The 22,347-nt window shown below is 63.6% G+C and overlaps 1 protein-coding gene across 4 annotated transcripts; it reads left to right on the forward strand.

The window, feature by feature from the left end:
* Positions 1-1,794: 1,794 nt before the first annotated feature.
* Positions 1,795-21,711, forward strand: LTBP3 (latent transforming growth factor beta binding protein 3). 4 transcript variants are annotated; one of them, XM_075005508.1, is made up of 28 exons: positions 1,800-2,341; positions 6,181-6,513; positions 6,785-7,020; positions 7,343-7,448; positions 9,168-9,260; positions 9,915-10,037; positions 10,273-10,431; positions 10,663-10,848; positions 11,397-11,413; positions 11,653-11,722; positions 12,136-12,231; positions 12,523-12,648; positions 13,104-13,235; positions 13,406-13,534; positions 14,019-14,138; positions 14,354-14,476; positions 14,846-14,968; positions 15,282-15,401; positions 16,094-16,222; positions 16,526-16,693; positions 17,695-17,778; positions 18,590-18,718; positions 19,008-19,145; positions 19,605-19,745; positions 20,144-20,305; positions 20,570-20,650; positions 20,879-21,010; positions 21,276-21,711. In XM_075005508.1, the coding sequence occupies exons 1-28, from the start codon at positions 2,083-2,085 to the stop codon at positions 21,428-21,430; spliced, it is 3,870 nt and encodes a 1,289-aa protein (XP_074861609.1). In that variant the 5' UTR covers positions 1,800-2,082; the 3' UTR covers positions 21,431-21,711. The 4 variants fall into 4 exon arrangements, with proteins under 4 accessions (XP_074861612.1, XP_074861609.1, XP_074861610.1 ...); XM_075005509.1 differs by having other exon boundaries at positions 10,276-10,431; XM_075005510.1 differs by lacking the exon at positions 1,800-2,341 and having other exon boundaries at positions 6,261-6,513; positions 6,790-7,020.
* Positions 21,712-22,347: the final 636 nt, after the last annotated feature.

Genomic DNA, 22,347 nt, shown 5'->3' on the forward strand with positions numbered 1-22,347 from the left:
GGCTCACATGGCAGCCCTGGGGGCATGACCTTATGCAGGGCACATGTAGCTCTGGTGCCCATGTATGGGCATGCATGACCCTGGGAGGTGCCACGTCTCTCTCTTAATTAGGTTCAGACTGCCCCCACCTGCAGCTCCAGGAAAGCTCAGGACATCAAAGTATCTCAGCTCTATTTGCTTGCCCATGCATGTGCATGGGAATGCACCTTGCCCATGGTGCCAGGCGTGGCATGGCTCTGACCCAGGTACTATGTGTGCCCACACTTGTATGCATACGTCTCATTTCTGCACCAGCTGCAGGTCCCTGGCACAGGTGGGGGGGCACAAGTGACTGCAAGCCCCTTTTATACAAATATCTTCCATGGGCAATGGCATTCGCCCACCTTGAACATCAGTGGGGCTGAAACCTGGGACGTTCCAGCCCCCAAAGTAGCAGTAGCTGCTAGCCAAAGCTGAAATCTCTCAGAACTGTTAGCTACGTGCAGGGGACCATGTGGGATAGCTCATTGGTTTGTGCATTGGCCTGCTAATCCCTGGTTGTGAGCTCAAGCCTTGAGGGGCCTATTTACGGGTCTGGGGCTAATAGATTTAAAAACAAAAACTCTAAGGGCAGGGGACTGAGCTTGGTGACGGCGCAGCTCTATGAGATGTATCATAGACCCATCAGGGAACGGGGTAGGAGACAGCCACACAGAGATTCTCCCTGGCAGGGGGATGGACGCACTTCTGGCCCACCCATGGCACGTGCTTGTGAACTGTCCCCTCCCCATGTACGCACACTTCTGATGGGAGTGGCTTCCCCCTTACACCTGTACACAACTCACGGGCCCCGTGCAGGTGCCCAGCCTTGGCGTGAGCAGTTTCTGCCCTGGGGGGAGGAGGAAGATGGGAGAAGGGGGCTAGTTCTGATTGGATGTGCTGCTATTAGGTGCACTACTGCGGAACCGCTACATACCTCTCCCCGCCCCCCAAGATCGGGGCCAGGCACTGCCTAGCCCCCGACTGAGCTGGGGGGGAGGGCGCACAGCCGAGATCAGGGCCCCTGGGTGTTCAGGCCGCGGGTGGCCGAACTTGCCACTCAGAGGTTTGGGGGCTCAGGGCTTCACCGCAGCCCCGTGCCCCGCTGCAAGGCCGTGGTCCCCAGCCCCCGGTAGGTGGAGGCTGGGGCTGGCAGCCGCCCTCTGCCAGCGGCACGTGGCTGGCGCGGGACGGTCCCTCCTCCCCACCCCGGGTGAGTGTGCGCGCGCCGCCGCACCGCCCCCCGCGTAGCTCGGGCCCTGCGCGGCCGCCGGAGACGCCTCCCGGCCAGTGAGGACGGCGGGTGCAGGCGCCGCGGGGCAGGTGCCCGGCTAGTGACCCCCCTCCCCCGCCGGGCACCTTAACGCCCCGTCGGACGCTGAGCGGCTCCCGGGGGGCCCGGCCCGGCTGCTCTCGTGTCCCCGGCGCCCCCACAAGACTCACACACTCGCGGGCGGCGGCGGGGCGGACCCGCGTCTCCAGAGCTGGAGACTCCCGCCTGGGTCCCGCGCCAGGGGCTCTTGGCCGCCCCGGGCCTCGAGCGCCCCCTCCCGCGCGGCTTGCTCCGGGGCCGCCCCTCGGAGCCGCCCTGTTGCCCGGAGCCAGCCCCGGCTCCTGGCCCCCGGCCCAGATTCCTGCCCCCGGGCCGGGATTGGCTGAGCGCGGCACAAACAGCCGGCCGGCTGCCGGCCTCCTCCCCGCGCCCGTCTGGCTCCGCCAGCCCGGCCCGCACCTCTCCCCGCCCCTCTCTGCGGCGGGCTGGCCGGAGCGGCGCGGGCTGGCCGGGGCTCCGGAGCGGGGCCGAGCGCGTCTCCCCGGAGCACAGGCAGGAGAAGAGGCCCCGGCTGACGAAGGCGCCCGGGATCGCCGCTCCGCGCCCCGCTCCCCCCCTCCCGCCGCCGCCCTCTTTGTTCCCCGCGGCTCGGGGCTGCGCAGGAGGCTGGAGGCGGCCCCGGGGTCGGCCGCGCTGCGTCCCGCCTGCTGCGCGCCGCAGGGCCGCCCCGGCCCCCTCCTCCCGCCTGCCGGGCGGCCGGTGCCAGGGCGGGGCTGGGGGGCCATGTGAAGATGCCCCGGGGGCTGGCACTCTGGGTGCTCCTCTTGCCCTGGCTCTGTGCCCCCGGGGCACGGCCCGCCCTGCCCGCCGCCTCGGAGCGGGCGGCCGTGGCGCGGGAGCGCTTCAAGGTGGTCTTCGCCCCGCTGGTTTGCAAGCGGACCTGCCTGAAGGGCCAGTGCCGGGACACCTGCAAGCAGGGCAGCAACATGACCCTGATCGGCGAGAACGGGCACTCGGCCGACACGCTGACCGGCTCGGGCTTCCGCGTGGGTGAGCACGGGGCAGGCCAGGGCAGGAACCGGCACTGGGGCAGGACAGCTGCCCAGGGTGGGAGCTGTCTGGGGAGGGGGATGCTGGGGGCGTTGGGGCACGGGGGTTTGAGGGGCTTGGACCCCGCTGCCCTGATTTCGCTCTGCACCAGCATGCATGGCTCTGCCTCACTCACCTGCGTGGCGCTCACCTGTCTCGCCAGCATTTTTTTGCACACTTATCCTGGGACCCGAAGGACATGGAGCTGCTCGCGCCGCGCTGGTCTATCTGTCACATGCGCGTGCCCCGACACGTGCCTGTTTTCACACGCCAACACTAGTGGAGCCCCCAGCTTCTCCCCCACCTGCAGCACATGGCCATTTCCCTGTCTGCGCGCACGTTTGTGCACTCACGGATCTCCCGTGTTGTGCCACCGTCGTGCTCTGGTGGGCGTGTTTCTTCCTGTGGGCACTTGCCGGTGCTCTCAGCGGCATGCAGCTTGCACGCTTGGCGTTTACTTAGTGGTGTGGGCTTGCTCTCCCCTCTCCTCTGGCAGGTCTTCCAGCAGCAGTTCAAGGCTGGAGGAAAATCTCGCCTCAGTGAATGGCCCTGGCCCAGCTCCCATCCCCTGGGGCCCGCCTGATGCCTGCACCTCCGGCAGCCGGCCCCTGGTCTAAGGCAGACACACACTCCTAGATGCACATGCAAAGAATCTAACACATACATGCTCTGGCACACACAATCTGATACGTGCACGCAGACGCACAATCTAGGGTGTACACATGTATGCGCTAACGCTGTCTAACACGCACGTACACACTCAAGCACAATCAAATGCACTTATTCACCAGCACACAATCTAACACACACGCATGTGCAATCTCCCTTGCCCATACATACGCTCATGCAGGTTCCTCTCCACACTCTCACCCCTGCCACTGGCACAGTCTTGGAGTTGTGCATATATGGCAGCCTGGCCCGACTTTGGCTGTATATTCCCTGGTTTGTAACATTCTTCCCACCCCCACCCCCGACCCCAGCACCATTCCAGCCCTGCCTCAGCTGAGGGAAAGATCCCTGGGTGTCTTCCTCCTGTGTGGGGGCTGCTGTTGAGGTGGAGTAACCTCTGGGGCTAAGTGATTCCAGAGCTGGGCTGGACCCAGCCCAGAAAACCTCCTCCCAGCCCACGACTGGCCCAGTGCCTGTGTCTAGCTTGGGGGGAGGGGTGGGGGAAGGCTTGAGGATTTGGGGGAGGAGAGGGCTTTTTGGACAGAAATTCTTTTGATCTTTGCTGAACCAGTTCTGCCTCCCCAGCCTGGGTCTGACCCAGACCTCACCCCCCTTCCCAGAGCAGATCCCCGGGGGGCTCCTCCCCCTGTCTCCAAGCTGGCCCCCCACCTGGCCCTGCCCACCCCTCACATCCCTCCCCAATGCATCATCCCTAGGGTAGACACCCCGAGAAGGTTTCCATCTGGATCAGTATCTACCAGCTCACGTTATAGTACTGTGGGATAGTAATTACGGTACATTAGTACAATGCCAGTTGGCAGATACTGATCAGCTACACTCCCTCGCAGGTCAAAGGTCAAATAAGCTAACCCTAAGCGTCCCCCCACTGCACACACCCCCCTTCTGTGGCCACGCCTATTGCCCTGCCATGCACGCTGCACCCATCCCCCTTCTCCAGCTAGCCCCACTCCCACCTTGAGCTCCAGCTCCCCCCATCTCCTTGCCCCCTTCCCTCAATCCCATTCCAGCATGTGCCCCCCGCCACTCCCTCTTCTGTCTCAGTGACACAAAGAGACTAAAAATACCTCCACATGTATTGACTTTGCACTAGGGAGGGAATGAAACTGACTCATTGCTGGAAGTGAGGGGGCTGGAGCAGGCGCCAGGCAACCTGCCCTCCCTCCACCCCACTGGTGCCCCTGAGTCCTGACCAGCAGCCTCCTACCACCCCAGCTCTGGGCTGCCCCCCACAATCCCTTAGACCTGACCCAGAATTTTCACTGTCCCTGAAATCCTTCTTCCACCCCAGCACACTTTTTCAGCTGGGCATACGATTCTCCTTCACTCCCAGTCCTGCCATGACCTGGGGTTGATCAATGATCCTTCACGCCCCACCCCAGAAGTGGCTGCATATCACACCCCGAGTGCACAGTGTGTTGGCCTTTCCAGTGATGGGGCTGCCGCAGCAGCGATTCGCTATCCTTTTGTTATTGTCCTGAGTGTTTGGATAATCCCAGCTCCAACACTGAGTCACCAGCACTAGAGCCAGGGCAGCTGACCAGGCCTGGGAACCGGTATATATGCACCGCTCCCTCCTCTAAGCTGCAGCTGTTCAGCTGCTGAGGCAGAGTCTCCAGCCAGAGAAATAAACCAACACAGCTGGAACCCCCTGCCTCAGCCTGGTGGGTTGGCTGGGACGCCTGGTTCTGCGGGGGGAGTGTTGTCTACTGGCTAGAGTAGAAGGCTGGGAGTTAGAACTCCTGGACTCTGTACAAGGGGAGCGGAGTCTAGTGGTTAGAGTGAGGCAGAGCTGGCGTCTGAACTCCTGGTTTCTGTCTCCAGCTCTGATTCCCTCTGTGACTTGAGGGAAGTCACTTCCTGGCTGGACGGCCTGCGCTGGGTACTTCACCCTGTGTGGGTTTGTGGGGACGGATGTGGGGAGGGAGGGAGGGAGGGCTTGTGGTTAAAGCCCTGGGGCCAGGAGACCTGGCTTCTTCTCCTGCCTCTGCCACTGACACCCTGTGTGACCTGGGCTGAGCTTGTCCACCCGCAGCCCCGTGCCTGTTCAGACTGCATGTGCTTTGGAGCAGGGCCTGTCTCTCACTGTGGGTCTGCACAGCACCTGGCCCAGTGGGCCCTGATCTCAGCCGTGTGTGCGCAACGCCCGACACACGGAGCTTTGATCTCAGGGGCGTGCGAGCGTGTGTGTGTGTAATGTCTAGCCAACTGGGCCCTGATCCTGGGTACGTGTGCCTGTGTGTGTTCACAGCACACGGGGAGCTGACCTCCCTAGTTAGTGTGTGTGTGTGCAGTGCGCAGGGCTGTGATCTCAATTATGGTGTGTGCACGTGTGTGTTTATAGCACCCATTGCACCAGGCCTGATCTCAGGTTTGTGTGTGTGTGTGTGTGCGAGCGCACGTGCAGCTCCTAGCACACTGGGCCCAGCTCTTTCCTGGGGCCTCCGGCTGCTTCCCCTCCACTGGAAGAGAAGTTCCCTTGTTGCTGGAGGCCCAGTCTGAGACCACAGGAACAGAGGACCAGTTTCTGCCTCTTGTGCTCTGGGTGCTTGTCTGCTGGCCCTCCCCTCAACCCTCCATGCGTAGCCTGGCTTGCCCGCAGCCTCCCCTGCCCCACATGTGCCCCGGCTTGCCCGCTGTCTGCCCCCTTGGGTGTAACCTGGCTTGCTCACTGGCTGCCCTCCACCGCATGTGCCCTGGCTTGCCCGCCGGCTGTCTGGCTTGCTGGGAACATGTGACCCAACCAGTTTATCACATTGTTCACCTCGTGATACACAGATTCCAGCCCTGGCGGGGTGGTGGTGTGGGGGGCTCCCCTTCTAGGGGGCAGCTCAAATCTAGCCTCACGGCTGGCTCAGGGAACTCAGTTGGGTATGGTGGAGGCTGGCTCGGAGCCGGTGGGGGCTGGCTGGGAGCCAGTGGGTCAGATGGATGGAGTAGGGGTAGAAGGAACTGGTGGGGGTGGGGAGGAATGGGCTGGAGGGGGCAGGGTGGGGGCAGGGAGCAGAGGGGCAGGAGCATGGCGGGGGCGGGGGGCTGGAGGGTGGACACATGCACGGGGCATTGGGGGCAGGCTGGGGTTCCCGATCTAACCTCCCTCTCTCTTCCCCCAGTGGTGTGCCCGCTGCCCTGTATGAATGGCGGGCAGTGCACACCTCGTAACTACTGCCTCTGCCCCCCTGAGTTTACGGGGCGCTTCTGCCAGGTGCCGGCGGGGCGCCAGCCCCAGGCCCAAGGGGGCCAGCAGCTGCTGCAGCCGGCAGCCCTGGGGCCCCTCGAGGGCCCAGCAAGCGAGACAGGCTCCAGCAAACACGCCATCTACGCCGTGCAGGTGATCTCCGATGCACACGGTCCTGGGGAACCACCTGCCGGCCACGGCCCCAAGGCCACCGTCAGCCACTCCACCTTCGTGGTGCCCATCGGGCCTGGGCACCACTCCTCCGAAGGTAGCGCTGCCAGGGGCGGCAGGGGGTGCCAGGTGATGGGGAGGGAGGGCAGCGGGCTGGCACTGACAGAGTAGTGGGGGGGTGGGGGGATGGAGGGTGGCGGGTGATGGTGGCAGGAGACAGGTGATTGGCTGGCAGTAACAAGGAAGGGGAGCTAATGGGGGCAGGGCTGCTCTTATTCAGGGGATGCCAGCTGTGGTTGCCTCGGGATCTGGGGGTCAGTGTGAGGGGATAGTCCCTGTGCTGACCCCCCGCCCGGGCCTCCCTCCAGTACAGGTCCACCCCCCTCTGCTGAATGTGCGTGTCCACCATCCGCCCGACGCCTCTGTGCAGGTCCACCGCATCGACAGCATCAGCACGGAGGGCACCGGGCCGGGCGCGCAGCACCACCTCATCCAGCTCCCGGCCCAGAGCTCCCTAGGCCAGAAACCCCCTGCGCCCCATCCCCGGCCCCACATGCACAAGCCCCTGGGACGCTGCTTCCAGGAGACGCTGCCCAAGCAGTCTGTGAGTTGCCGGCTACCCCAGGGGGCTCTGTGCTGAAAGGAGTGGGGCGGGAGTCAGCAGGGGCTGCTGCAAGGCAGGAGGCAGGGAGGGGCCAGCAGGGGGTGTTGTGCAGTGGAGGGAGGGGCCAGCAGGGGGTGCTGTGCAGCAGGGAGGGGCCAGTAGGGGGTGTTGTGCAGTGGAGGAACGGGCCAGTGGGGGCCGCTGTGGGGCAGGGAGCTGGGGGCTAGGGCTCCGGGGGGACTGTGGGGCTGGGGCTCGGTAGCGGGTGTGGTGCTGCAGGGGGCGGTGGTGTGCATGGTCTCACTTGGGTGCTGTTTCTCAGTGCGGGAGCAACCCCCTGCCAGGCCTGACCAAGCAGGAGGACTGTTGCGGGAGCATCGGGACCTCCTGGGGGCAGAACAAGTGCCACAAGTGCCCCCACCTGCAGTGTAAGTCGTGGCTGGGGCCCCCTCGCCTACAGAGACGCACGACCCCCAAACTCCCTCCACCACCACTCTCACCCCTGCCCCACAGCGCCCCCTGCTGGGGTGGGCTGGGCCGGAGCAGAGGGGAGCTCCCCCAGCCAGCAACTCTGCAACCAATAGGGGCTGCCCAGTCACAGGAGCCAGGACTGACCCCCAGAGGGCTGTGAGGGCGGGTGTTTAACTGGTGTTGCCACATCTCCCCCTGGCCTGGCTCCGACCTCTCCCAGCCTGGCTCCGACCTCTCCCAGCCTGGCACAGGCTTTCCGGGAAGTCTGGCTGGGGGCTGACGTAGCCTGGCTGCGGCTCATTGGGCTGCCAGATTCCAGCACCTCGCCCTGAGAGCTGGCTGGGCAGCGCCCACCGATCCCTGCCAGGGCGCAGTGGCCGGAGATGTGGGGCACAGCGCCCTGTGCCCAGCCATGTGAGACAGGGAGGGGATGAATCAGACGGTGGGTCCCAACCCCCCTGCCTGGCGCTCCCACTCAATGGCTTCTCCAGCAGCCATCTGTGAGCCTCAGGCTGTTTGTGTTGGAGGCAGCCAAGAATGTGCTTCATGGCCAGGCTCCTTGTTCTCCGGCTGGGCTGGGACCACCCCCTCCACTCCCTTTCATGCTGCTCCAGCTCTTCTGGGCAGCTGCCCGGCCGCAGCCACCCCCACTCCTTGTGGGAAGTGCCAGGCTCCCAGTGGGCGCCAGGAGCATGGGGGGATAGGAGAATGGAACCATTTGTTACTCCTGGGAGTGTGTGCCAGGGGGGCCCCTCCGGCTTCTCCAGCAGCAGGCACTGCAGGAGCTGGCTGGGGGAAGTGCTCGCCCCAGGAGGCAGCTTCTCCTTACCCCAGCATGCAGTAGGTGGGTGGGACCTGGGCTGGGGGAGTGTGCCTGGCCCCCTGCACTCCCTGTGACAGTGTCCCACCCTTTCCCAGCTCTGCCCAGTCCCTCCCCTTAGCAGCTCCCCATGCCCCCTTGGAGCGCCGTTGCCTTTTGATTCTCCTTGCGGCAGCCCCCCCTTGCCACATCCCCCAGCCTCTCTTTTCTCTCTGTCTTTGTGTCCCTCCCCCCGCCGTGATATTCCCCAGCTTGCAAGCACCAGGAGCGGCCTGGCTGCACACGCCTGCTGGAATGAACGCAGCCCCGGCCCCACCCCCGGGCCTGCTAGCCTGGCCACGGCAGTGTGTCTGGCTCGTGGATCACTGCTCCAGCCCACAGGGCAGCTGCCAGAGCCCCTGGGCCAAGAGGCAGCACATCCAAACCCCTGTCTGTGCCTGCGTCTCATGCCCATGCTGGGCCGGGTCTGTCTCAGCTGTGCAGACCCCTGTTGTTTGCCAGCTGGCGATTGGGAACTTGGGGGACCGGGTGCCATGCAGACCCCCAAAGGGCCCCCCTGCCAGAGACCAGGCCCTGCACAGGTGCAGGAGACTGCCTGGAAAGGCTCAGCGTCTAGCCAAATGACTAGGAGCTGCAGGAGAGGCAGTGGGACTTGCCTGAGACCCATCGCAGAGCTGGGCTAGAACCCAGGACTCCTGAGCGCCAGCCTCCTTCTGCTCTAAGCCCCTAGGCTCCCCTCCCAGAGCTTGGCTACAACCCAGGCGTCCTGTACCCTGTAGCCCCTTGTCCTCGCCTGCGCTGTGCTGCCTCTCCTGCCCTCTTACTGGCCCTGGCGCTTGTTTGTTGTGTGTTGCAGACACCGGGGTGCAGAAGACGGGCCCAAGCCGGGGGGAGCACGGGAGCGATTGCCCACAGGGATACAAGAGGCTGAACAGCACCCACTGCCAGGGTACCCAGCGGGCACTCCCTGGGGGGCACCAAAGACCTGCTTGTGCGTGTGCTGTGTCTGTGGGAATGTGTCGTGTGTGGGGCTGTGCAGTGCAGCTGCCCAGCTCCCGCCAGACAGACCTTCACAAGTGTGCGGTGTGTGTTGTTGTGTTGCTGCGCCTTCTCCTCCTCCTCATGCACATAGTAATGAATGAGTCATACAGGGTCGTGTGTGTGCATCATGCTGTTGTGTCTTTGTGTTACCGACGACCCCTGTTGCTGCCTGAGCAGGCGGTGATGAGTGTGCCATGCAGGGCATGCGGGTGTTGCATTTTGTGAGTGTCGTGTTGCTGTATTGGGCGTTGTGTTACTGATCTCGCTCTCTCCCCATTCAGACGTTAACAAGTGTACCATGCAGAGCGTCTGCCTGTTGCGGTGTGTGTGTATTGCATTGTTGTGTTACTGGCCTGTGCAGACGTTAACGAGTGTGGCATGTGGGATGTGTGCATGTTGTGTTGCATGTGTGTGTCATTGTGTGGTGTGTTGTTTTACTGCCCCCGCCCCCGCCTGTGCAGACATGACCGAATATGCCTTACAGAGTGTGTGCAAGTTGGGGGGTGTGTGTGTTGTTGTGTTGTGTGTTGTTATCTTACTGATCCCTCTCTCTCCCGGGCAGACATTAACGAGTGTGCCATGCAGGGCGTGTGCCAGAACGGAGAGTGTCTCAACACCCAGGGCAGCTTTCGCTGTGCTTGCAAACCTGGCCATGTGCTGGGCCCTTCCCGTAGCCAGTGTGTCCGTACGTAGGGGCCGGGACAGGGAGGGTTGGAGCTGCACTGAGCCTGTCTCTCCTGGGGGTGCAGTGGGGGCCCGGTGTTTCTCTGGGGTGCCCAGCTGGGGGCAGTGGTTGCGGGCCGGGGAATTGGAGCTGCTGACCCCGTCTCTCCTGGGGGCATCAGGGGGCTCAGCGTCTCTCTGGGGGTGCGGGGGGTGGGACTGGAGCTGCACTCACCCTTTCTCCCCCGGGGCTGCAGCAGAGAAGTCGGAGGAGAAGAGCCTGTGTTTCCGGCTGGTTAGCCCGGAGCTGCAGTGCCAGCACCCACTGCCCACGAAGCTGACCCGCCAGATGTGCTGCTGCAGCGTGGGCAAGGCCTGGGGGGCCCGCTGTGAACGCTGCCCGGCCGACGGCACAGGTGAGACGCTGTGGGCTGGGCGGGGATGGCGTGTCTGCTACGGCACTGCCGGGGGGAAGCTCACAGCACCGTCCTGGGGACGCTGTCACGAGAGAGCCACCGCAGGGAAGCTCAGGGCTGGCGCCCCCGACTGGGCACTGCCCCAGGAAAGCTGGCAGCCCTGGAGCAGGAGGCAATTGGCAGGGCTGCGGGGAAATGGCACGGCAGCTGTATTAACCTCTGATTTGGCAGCTGCCTTCAAGGAGATCTGCCCCGCGGGGAAGGGCTACCACATCCTGACATCCCACCAGACCCTGACCATCCAGGGGGAGAGCGACTTCACCCTGCACATCCACCCTGACGGCACCACGGACCTGCAGCAGCAGCGGGAGCTGCCCAGCCTGCCGCCCCACGAAGAGGACTCGCAGGAGTCAGAAGGTCGGGGACCCCGGGGAGGAGGCGGGAGTAGGGATGGGGCCAGGGAGCTTCCTCTGCTCCCTGGGACATGGGGGGGCCCTAAGTTTTGCCTGGTGAACCCCAGTAATAGTGGAGGTTGTACAGTACCCCGCCCTGCCCACTGGTGAGCCCCCGTATTCTCACAGGCCGTACCCCGAACTCCTCCATTATGAAATGCTGTCCTGGAATGTGGGTTGCCAGAGAGATTGTGAAGCCGCTACATTTTCCCAGGGACGAGCCCATCTTCCCCAACAGTGTTCTCTCAGGGATGCTCCCCACATTCTCCCCTGGGGAACCCCATGTTCTCAGGAGCACCCCACATTCACTCCGGGTGAATCCTGTTTTCTCAAGGCTGTTATGCCCTTCTTTGTTGGCAAAGCCCAGAGCTGAGGGGCAAACCCCACGTCAGAGCTCCAAGGGATACGCCCTGTTAGTGAAGCGCGAATCCCAGAGCTGGGAGACCCCACTCAGGAGGGGAACCCCCCATTCTCAGCCCGCCTGACCCAGGCCCTGTGTTGTGTCTCTTGCAGCAGTCACCACAGCCATGGTGAGTAGGGGCACCGGAGCTGTGGATGAGCCGCAGAGGGGTGAGGTGGGTGTGGAAGGAGGCTGGGGGAGTGGGGCAGGGAGGGCAGGAGGGTGGTGGGCGAAAGGGAGGGAGGGGAGAGATTGAAGAGATGGTGGGGGGAGGAAGGGGCAGAAGCGAAGTAGAGGGAGAAGTAGAGGCTGTTTGGGTGGCCGAGAGGAGCAGGGGCTGCCCCTGCTGTTTAACCACTCTCCCTCCAGCTGCCAGCGTATCGGACCAACTCCGAGGAGTTCTACGCCAGCGCAGCCACCCTGGGCGCCCGCTACCCGGGTGAGTGATGGAAGATAGGGCACTGCTGGGGGAAGCTCGCAGCGCTGGCGTTCCCGGCTGGGGGCACTGCTTGGGGGAAGCTCGCAGTGTCAGAGCCCCGGCTGGGGGCACCGCTTGGGGGAAGCTCACAGCACCAGAGCCCCCATCTGGGCACTGCTGGGGGAAGCTCGCAGCGCCAGAGCCCCGGCTGGGCACTGCTGGGGGAAGCTCGCAGTGTCAGAGCCCCCAGCTGGGCACTGCTGGGGGAAGCTCGCAGCGCCAGAGCCCCGGCTGGGCACTGCTGGGGGAAGCTCGCAGCGCCAGAGCCCCGGCTGGGCACTGCTGGGGGAAGCTCGCAGCGCCAGAGCCCCGGCTGGGCACTGCTGGGGGAAGCTTGCGGTGCTGCTAACTGTGCTGTCTCTGTTGGGTCTCAGAGGTGGTGGCCCGGCCCACGACTGCCATGGTGCGGAAGGTGCCGCCGGACCAATACACGCGTAGCGCTGTGGAGATCGCCCCCACGCAGGTGACAGGTGAGAGCCCTGTGGCAGGGCTGGGGGGCACATGCGTGCCAGCAACCCCCCCATCCCCGTTTAGGAGAGATTGCACCCTCAGGCCCCAAAGGGGTGAAGGCCAAACATTCCCCCACCCACGCCAGGCTGGAGGTGTCTCCTGAGTTCTCCTGGCCCTGTGCCCCCGGGGTGGGGGAGCGCATGGCGAGAGGAGGGGCAGGGGAGGCCTAGGACATAGCCGTCTCCTGGCTGCTCCGTCTGATCCAGTCGTTCTGATGCTCCCTCCTGGGCCACGGCTGCCTGGCCCTGCAGAGACGGATGAATGCAAACTGAACCGCAACATCTGCGGCCATGGAGAGTGCGTCATGAGTTCGTCTGGCTACACCTGCATTTGCTACCCCGGCTACCGCTGGCACACCCAGCGCAGGCTCTGCTCAGGTAACACTCCGACACCCCCGGAGACGCCGTGGGCGCCTCCCACCCACAGCGCTGCATTCAGGGGGCGTCAGCAACCTCGGGGCACACGCATCAGGGTGACGGGTGAACCACCCAGGCCGGGGTGCGCAGGTTTCTAGCACCCCCCACAGCCTGTGTGCAAAGCTGTGGCACGTGTCCCTGCCAGAGCTGTGTGACCCTCCTGCCCCTCTCTCTAGTGTGCAAACGTGTAACACGCCCGCACCACTGCACAACAGGCGTGACAAGCCCGCACGTTGGCCTGTACAAGTGTGAAACCCCCCTCCTGGTCTTGCACTCGCTGGTGGTGAGGCCTGCTATGCCCACACAACTGCATGGGATGTCTGGGACCCCCGACGCCCGCGTGTGGCTGGGGGGTGATAGCTCTGCACCAACACAGCAGGGGACAGTAACTCTCTGTCCTTCCCCCGCTGCCCCAGACGTGAACGAGTGTGAGGCGGAGCCGTGCGGCGTGGGTAAGGGCGTCTGCATGAACACGGGTGGCTCCTACAACTGCCATTGCAACCGGGGCTACCAGTTGAAGGTGCACAAGGGCGTGCGCTCCTGCATGGGTGAGCACTGTGGGGGGAATGGGGGGCAGGGATGGCAGTGCGGGGGAGGGGCAGGGAGCTGGGAGGCCCTGGGGGGTCGGATGGGGTTGGGGGAGGGGCTAGGAGGAAGGGGTGACCCCTATACTCCCATCCCACCTCTCCCGCCTTGTTCACTTCCCTCTCCCCGGCAGACATCGACGAGTGCTCCAAGCCCCACATCTGTGGGGACGGGGGGGCCTGTGCCAACTACCCTGGGCACTACAAGTGCGAATGCCGCCCCGGCTACCGGCTCAAGCCTTCCCGCCCGCCGCTCTGCGAAGGTAAGGGCTGCCCAGCCAGGGAGGGGGAGGGGACAGTCTCAGTGGATCTGGAGGCAGAGACCCTAGAATAACAAACCAGCTATCCTGAGAGACCTGGTCAGGACAAGTGGGATGGCACAGCCCGAGGAGAAGAGAGACACAACTTTCCAAAGTCCCCGCTAAAAACAGTGCACACGACCCCAGACATAGAGAGAGACCCTCCAATAGCCGACCAGTGCCCCCAGGAGACCCTCCAGTAACAGACCAACTGGTCTGCAAGAACCTCCCATAACAGCCCACTGTCCAGGCCCAGAAGCTGCCCAAGGCCTCAGCACACGAAGACAGGGCCCCAGGCAGCCCTGCTTAGACAGACCGGTGGGGTGCAGCTGTCGGAGACCCCACCCCAAGCAAAGCTCCTGGTGTGGTGGGGGGCTCCCTGCCCATGCTCTGTGCCTCGGGGGGCTCCCTGCCAGCCCTCGCCCTTCACGTGTTCTCTGTCCCCCAGACATCGACGAGTGCCTGGACACTGGCACCTGCCCAGATGGGAAGTGTGAGAACCAGCCGGGCACCTACAAGTGCACCCCCTGCCTGCCGGGCTTCCGGGGCCAGAATGGGATCTGCTACGGTAAGAGCTGGACACAGCTCCGAGAACCTGGCTCCCGGCCCCTGGCTCTGGCCCGGTAAACCCCCTTCCCCAGTGCTTGGCTGTGAGCCCTGCCCTTCTGGTGGGAGGGGCCCTGTGCATCCCCCATGGGTCGGGTCCGGGGCTGTCGGGCTGGATGGAGCAGCGCTGCAGGTGGCGCGGTGGCAGGATGGGGTTCCGCATTTGTGTCCCCTCAGATGTGGACGAGTGCGCCGAGGAGACGCCCTGCAAACACGGCTGGTGTGAGAACCTGCCCGGCTCCTTCCGCTGCACCTGCAGAGAGGGGTTTGTACCCGCCCCCAACGCCCGCAGCTGCCTGGGTAACTGCAGCCCCTGCCCTGCTGACTCTCCTGCCCTCCCCAAGCCCCCGTTCTACCCCTGCACCCTCTGCCCTGCCGAGTCCCCCCCACCCCCTGCACCCCCACGCCCTGCCGAGTCCCCCCAACCCCCTGCACCCCCACCCTGCTGAGTCCCTCCCTGCACCCCCCCACAGAGTCCCCCTGCCCCTCCAACCCCCTGCACCCCCCCGCCCTGCCAAGTCCCCCCTGCCCCCCCCCGCAGAGTCCCCTGCACCCCCCACCCTACTGAGCCCCCCGCCCTGCCGAGTCCCCACACCCCCTGCCCCCCCTCCCTGCCTGCCGAGGATGGAAGGCAGGTTCTGACTCCCAACCCCTGCTCTTGCCCTGCAGATGTGAACGAGTGTGAGGATGGGGGGCTTTGCCCCAATGGTGTCTGTGTCAACACGCTGGGGTCCTTTAAGTGCCAGTGCCCAGCCGGCTTCCACGCAGTGAAGGACAGGCCGCGCTGCGAAGGTGGGGCGCTGGCGGGGCAGGGCGCCAGGGGGTGGAGCTGGCCAGGGAACTGCCCGTGGGCAGTGAGACTCCATGGAGGCGAGCAGGGGTGGAGGCTGCCTGGGGGAGTCGAGCGGCTGTGTGCTGGGGCCGGGACAGGTTCTGTGGGCACCGGAGCTGTGTGAGAGGGCTCAGGCTGGGCAGTCACGGGGGGGTGAGGGGGCTGGGCTGGGCGGCCATGTCTGGGCGGGGCTGGGCGGGGGGCCAGGCTGGGCTATGGCCTGGGGTGGGGCCTGGGAGCAGCTGCCTCACGCCACATCTCTCCCTGTGTCAGACATTAACGAGTGTGACTTCCCGGCTGCCTGCATTGGGGGTGAGTGTGCCAATTCTGTGGGCTCCTACCGCTGCCTGTGCCACGCCGGGTACAAGCTGGTGAGCGGCAGGAAGTGCCAAGGTGAGGCGGGGGCCTGGCGCAGACGAGAGTGAGCACCGGGTGCGTGTGGGCAGGGCAGCTCCGCGGACGGCCGTGCCCTGCGTGTGAGCAGCTGTGTGGGGTGACACCAGGGCCTGGCGGGAGGTGGAGGAGGCTAGGTGGGGGATGTGGGAGTGTGAAGGTGCGAGTGGCACTAGGCCTGGGAATGCCACACGCCCCAGCATGAGCCTGAGTCCCTGCACCCTGGGCCTGCCAGGGGTGCGAGCAAACACTGGGAGTGCGTGTGCGAGAGACAGGACGTGCAGAGCTGCACAAGGTAGTGCGAGGGCTTGTGCATGTGTGTGTAAGTGAGCGTGGGAAAGGCAGGGGCACAAGCCCAGGTGTGTGGCCTGGAGGAGTGTGTGTCTGAGTGTGAAACATCGGCCTGTGGGTGCGCCGTACGAGGACATGTGAGCAGAACTGGTTGTGACACGTGGGACGTGTGTTGCGTGAGTGTGAGCCCAGGCATGCTGGATGTGCGAGACACTGTGGGGGTGGGTGTAGGAACGACTGAGTCCACGCTTGGGGTGACATGCAGGATATGGATGTGCTGCACAAATGGGTGTGTCTGTGTGTGCATGCAGGGGGCGTGCGCATCTGGGCACACTTGTGCGTTGTGCCACAAGCGTGCCATTGCACACCCCCGCCACTATCTTCCTCTGGCCTCTGCCCAGACATCGACGAGTGTGCTCTGGACCCCAGCTTGTGCCTGCCCCATGGCGTGTGCGAGAACGTGGATGGCTCCTATGTGTGCGTGTGCGATGAGGGGTACGCCCCGTCTGAGGATCAGCACAGCTGCGAGGGTGAGAGTGGGACGTGGGGCCTTTCCCTTCTGGGTGCCGGCTCTGATCTGCTGCAGGCTGGGGATGGGGAACAGGGCGTGAGGCCTTTCCCTTCTGGGTGCCGGCTCTGATCTGCTGCAGGCTGGGGATGGGGAACAGGGCATGAGGCCTTTCACCTCTGGGTGCCAGCTCTGATCTGCCCCAGGGCAGTGGGGACCAGCTGGTTTAGGGCAGGGGGGTGGAAATAGGCCTTGGGGGTGGGGCGCTGGCTGTGCTAGGGTGCCAGAGCGGGGCACGGGGGGTTGACTTACCCTGTGTCCCCAGAGCTGGAGCCCCCTGACAACAAGAAGGAATGCTACCTGAACTTCGACGACACCATCTTCTGTGACAGCGTCCTGGCCACCAACATTACCCGCCAGGAGTGCTGCTGCTCCGTGGGGGCTGGCTGGGGGGACCACTGCGAGATCTACCCCTGTCCCGTCCCCAGCTCAGGTAGGAACAGACTTCCGCTCCCCCAACTCCCTCCCTCTGCCACCACAAACCTGTGGAACTCCCTGCTGCTGGATGTGGGGCGATACCTCGCGCGGGGCACGGGCACTGTAGCACCGCCAGGCGTTACATGGGGCTTTGCTGCTGGCACTGCACCCACCCCAGCGGTGGCCCCAGCCTTGGCCTCCTTATCCCACCTGGGTCCCGCGCTCCTGGAAGCCTGGCCCTGGTTCCTGTCCTAGCTGTGGGTGGAGGATACAGACTGGGCCAGGGGGTTGGCTTTCGAAACCCCCACTGTGATCCACCGCCACTGTGTGACTGAGAACATCCAACTCCCAGGCTCTAAGCAGCTACTAGTCTTCAGCTGCAGGGGAGGGGAGCAGAGGGGAGGGGAGGGAAGGGAAGGGGAGGGAAGGGGTAGGAAGGGGAGCGGAGTGGAGTGGAGGGGAGGGGAGATCAGCAAGGCAGTACCCCCAGGGCTGTGAAATGCTGTTCGTTAGTTAACCAGGTAACTGTTAACTAATTAAACGGGGAAGAGGGAGGCAGCCAGTGGGGGCCACTCCAGTCTGGCTGGGGCGCCCTGCCCATGGCAAGGTGCAGCCCCATCCAGTTTACTGCTAACAGCCCTGTTCCCCATCCCATTCCCACCCCTGGGCTGGATGGGCCGCCGGGTGTGATCCGTGGGGCAGCGGGATACCCGCAGTGTTCCCTGGGAGCTGAGCTCTTGGGCGGCCGCCCAGGAGAGATTCAGGTGCGGCCTGGCTGATCAGCGGAGTTGCCCACAGCCGGCAGCCTGTGTCCCTACAGGCGGTGCCCGGCCGCACATGCCTCGTGCCCAGAGGAAACTTTGTTCTGCCCATGGATGGAAAAAATTAGTGGGACAACTGGATCCTGGCTGGGTGGTCCCCAAGTCTGATCTGTGGGGCAGGGAGAGGGGTTCCATGGCCTAGACATTAATCCCTCTTCACCCCATGTGGGTACCACCCGCCATTTCTGTCTCGCAGCTGAGTTCCACTCTCTCTGCCCTGATGGCAAAGGATTCATCCTGGATGACAACGTCCTGAACTATGGCATCCCTGCCCACCGGGGTGAGCACCAGGGTATGATGGAGTGGGGGGTGCATGTGTAAGTCAGGCTGGATGTGAGAGGCAAGCAGAGCAGTTCCCAGTGGCTAAGGATGACCCTGGGGCTACAACTGGCAGGTAACACCTCTGCCCTGAACAAAGAGGACGGAGGAGCCAAGCTGGGTTTGAATCGTGGACGGCAGTTAGAGGCTTGGGGAAGAGAGAGCTGGAAGGCAGCCAGCCTGAGGAGGGGAAAGGCTACACCCCAGAGGGGCACCCCTCGGGGTCTTCTCCCCAGGATGGTTTGGAAGGACTGTCTCTGACTGCTGGACTGTTGCTTCTGTGAGAAACTGGGCATCTGTTGCCTAATAAACCTCCTGTTGTACCTGCTGAGTGAGAGTCACTCCTGCCAGCGGACGGGGTGCAGTGCAGGGGGACCCCTGAACCCCATCACACAGGGCCCGTGCCCTGATCTGACCGTGGTCTGCATTTAAGGGCCGGGGGATCATGGGTCCGGGCTCTCCCACCAGAGAGTGGGGGGATTCTAATCCTGCAACCCTCATACCTGGCCACTACATCCCCTGCACTCCACCCCAGAAGTGGCTGCATCTTGGTGCTGGGTGCAAGATCCCTGTGTGAACAGCTCCCATGCTCCACCCCAGAGGCTGGCCAAGGGATCCCTGTGCAAACAGCCCTCACCCCAGAAGCAGCTGCATCTCAGTGCCAGCCAGGGGATCGCTATATAACCAGCCACCCACACCCCACCCCAGACATGGCTGCAGCTGGGCAGCAGCTAAAAGAGGTCTGTATAACCACCCCCCCGGGCCTGTTGCAGACATTGATGAATGCAGCCTGTTCAGGGAGGAGATCTGCAAGGAGGGGAAGTGCGTGAACACACAGCCGGGCTACGAGTGCTACTGCAAACAAGGCTTCTACTACGATGGCAACCTGCTTGAGTGTGTGGGTGAGGAGCAGCGGCCTGCATGGGTGGAGCTCCTGGTCCAGAGGCTGGCTGGATAGACAGGGATGCCCTCTGGGGTCTCTGCTGTGATCTGCCCTTGGCAGGGAACTGGGAGGCAGAGTGTGGGGGAATGGGACACAGGACCTTCCCCTCTGTGGGGGGCTGCTGTGATCTGGTCGGGGGGTGGGGGACTGGGACAGGGAGCTTGTCCTCTAGGGGGCGCTGGCTGTGATGGGGGTAGGGCCCGGTGGCCAGGAGGGGAGGGGCTCTGATTTCTGCCCTCTCCCGCCAGACGTGGATGAGTGCCTGGACGAGTCGAACTGTGTGAATGGGCGCTGCGAGAACACGCGGGGAGGCTACGTGTGCACCTGCCCTGCCCCTGCCGTCTATGACCCCGCGCACAAGAAGTGCTTGTCCCCCAGTGAGATTGGTGAGTCCCCTTCGCAAGTGACACGAGCCCGCCAGGTCTCAGCCTTGGCCCGGGCCGGGTGGGCAGCCTCCTCACAGCCCTACCATTTCCTGGCCCCTTCGCAGGCGGGAGGCTGAGAACTGAGTCTCCCCCTGCTTCTCTCTCTCCCCGTTAAGGGGTACATCAGTGGGTCAGGGACTTGCCAGCCCTGGATGGGGAGAGCAGAGGGCAAAAGGGCCCCCTGCGTGTCATGATGGCCAGTTTGTGGCCCCTGGTGCCGCGGCAGCCCCTGAGCCTGGGACGTTAGAGCCCCATGGTGACTCCTGCTGGCGCCTGATGCCATGGCAACCCCGTCAGGTGCAGTGTTACCCTAGTGACCTCGGTCAGCCTGATGGTGCCGTGGTGATCCCTGCTAGCCCCCAACGCCATGGCAACGCTGTCAGGCCCGTGATGCCATCTGACTGTGCCCTGGCCCTGCAGATGTGGACGAGTGCCGGGACCCCGGGGCCTGCCGGCATGGGCGTTGCATCAACACGCTGGGCTCCTTCTACTGTGAGTGCAGCCTGCCCTGGGTGCTGGATCCCAGCGGCAAGGAGTGCCAGCTCCCTGACATGCAGGCAGGTGAGTGGCCCCAGGGCACAGGCTCAGGCGTGGGGTGGGGAATGTGAATGGGACTCTGTGAGAGAGCAGGAAGGTGAGTGCCAGTGAGTCATTGTGCCTGTGAGTGTCACTGAGTACAAGCTGGGGGAAGTGTGAGCCTGTGAGTGTGAGCGGGGGCGATTGTGAGCTGGGTGGGGTGCCTCCGAGCACGTCCCTGCTGGTGACCGTGATGGTTATGAAGATGGTGAGTGTGCCCCGGTAGCGGCCGGTGCCCGGGTGTGGTGTGCACCTGATGGGTTGTGCGATGAGCGTGATCGTGTGTGCGAGGGCCCGTGAGCCAGCCAGGCCCTGTGGGAATGCTGCTCTGGCACTGGCTGGGCTGGTGCCGGGCGATCTCCTACTCCTCTCTGTCCCAGCAGACCGGGCGGCCGACCGGCGTGACATCTGCTGGCAGCACCGGGGGGAGGACAGCATGTGCGCCTCCCCGCTCAATGGCTACCACCTGACCTATGAGGAGTGCTGCTGCCGTTATGGCAAAGGCTGGGGCTTCCAGTGCCGGGCGTGTCCCCCCCGCAGTCCAGGTACCACCCATGCCCGGCCTGTGCTCCTGGGGTGCCGGCTCCAGCCCAACCACAGGAGGGTGGGGGTGGAGGTGGGGAGGGGGGTCTCAGTCCCTTAGAGGTGCTGGTTCCAGTCTGGCTCCAAAGTGGGGGGACTGGCTAGCGCAGGGGTTGGGGATGGGGCCTTTCCCCTCTAGGGCTGCTGACTCTGGTTGCACTGGTGGGATCTGATGGGATGTGATTCACTGCTGTGTGTCCCAGGCTGGGTGTTGTGGTTCCTTGCAGGGCAGCAGTGCCAGTCGTCTCAGAGCGAGAGCAACTCCTTCTGGGACCTCAGCCCTTTGTTCCTGGGCAAGCCGCGCAAAGGTTAGTGAGCCCTGGGTGCACCCAGAGGTGGTCGCTTCTCATAGTAGGCCAAGAACAGCCCCTTCACTTCACCCCAGAGTCACTTGCATCTCTATGCTGGCCATGGGATCCCTCTTCCACCTGTCCCCTCCCTCAGTTTCAGCTGCCTGGGAGTGGGCTCCCTGCATTTCTCATGGTCTCATCTGTGTCCTCCCACCTTTTTGCCGCCCTACTCCCCCCACCTCGCAGAGGATGACACCTCAGAGGAAGATTCAGACGAATGTCACTGCCTGAATGGCCGCTGCATCCGGACCTACCACGGCGCTGTTTGCGACTGCCCGGCTGGCTTCCAGCTGGATGCAACGCGTACCCGTTGCCTGGGTAAGTCCATCAGCATGCACTACCCTTGGGAGGGTCAGGGAGACACTGCATGCTGTGGGAAGGGCCCATAGGCCTCCTGGGGACTCTGGGGGACAGGAATCTGGTCGAGTAGATTAGAGCGGAGATGGGGTTGGGAGGCAGGACTGGGGTTCTCCACACCTTACCGGAATCATGCTGCTAGCTGTCTGTCCCTGCCCCAATGGGGGTATACAGGTTCACCACCTACCTCTCATGCTCCTTTAACCCCTCCTCTCTCCCCGCCCAGACATTGACGAGTGCCGGGAGCTGAACCAGCGAGGCCTGCTGTGCAAAAGCGAACGCTGCATCAACACCAGTGGTTCATACCGCTGTGCCTGCAAGCCGGGCTTTGTCCGCTCCCGGCACCATGGGGGCGTGTGCATCCCCCAGCGTCGCCGCTAGCCGCCTTGCTTCCAGGGGTGCTGCCAGCTGACACAAGAGAGAGACTCTGCCGCCAAGGGTTCACATCCTGGTTTGGGGAGGGGACTTAACGGTTTTTATTGCTACAAATGGGGCATTTTATGGAGCGTTCCTCCCTCTGCCAGACTTTTTTTATTAGTATTATCTTAGGGCTGTGTTATTTGCACTTGTTTTTGTAGGAGTCAAATATACGAAACCCAACAACCCTGTAAATAAGGAAAAGGAAGCTAATGAATTAATTAAATTGCAGGAGTAGATCCTGGGCAAGGTGTTTGTGTTCTCTGTTGTCTGCGTTGGCCGGGGCACAACACGCGGTTCACAGACTGCAGCTGCGAGTGCGGTGACAAGGGAGGCTTGACAGCGTGAATCTTTGCAACCCTGCCCAGCCTTGCCCTCCTAATGACACAACTCCTGTGGAGAGCCGGGCACAGCTGTTCCCCTGGCATCATGCAGGGCACCTGATGCAGTAGCTATGCTGCCCCAGGCTGTAACTCCTGCTTCCTGGCCCGCCTCGGGCACTGCTGGGGGGAAGCTCGCAGCGCCAGGGCTGCAGGGGCAGGTTGATATCGTTAACGTCCTACTATGGCTCGTGGGAGCAAGGGGCCTGGAGCCGTAGAAAGGGTAAAGGCTGCAATGCCCCCCTGGTGCAGACAGCGCCTGCAACTCCCCCAGCTGAGGGTGGGCTATGCACTTTCTGGGTCCTCGTTCGTTTGAGGACTACGAGTCCCAGAATGCACTGCCTGAAGAGCTATGACGCCCATCATACACGACGGCAAGGGCGCCGTCCAGCTTGGGCTACAAACTTCATTTCCCATGAAGCTTTGGCGCGTCAGTTTACGTGATTGCGACTCCCAGAGTGCGCTGGGGCATGCTGGTTTCCCTCCTCAGGGCTCAGACTA

Source organism: Carettochelys insculpta, chromosome 11 (genome assembly GCF_033958435.1).
Source record: "Carettochelys insculpta isolate YL-2023 chromosome 11, ASM3395843v1, whole genome shotgun sequence".
Taxonomy (NCBI): domain Eukaryota; kingdom Metazoa; phylum Chordata; order Testudines; family Carettochelyidae; genus Carettochelys; species Carettochelys insculpta.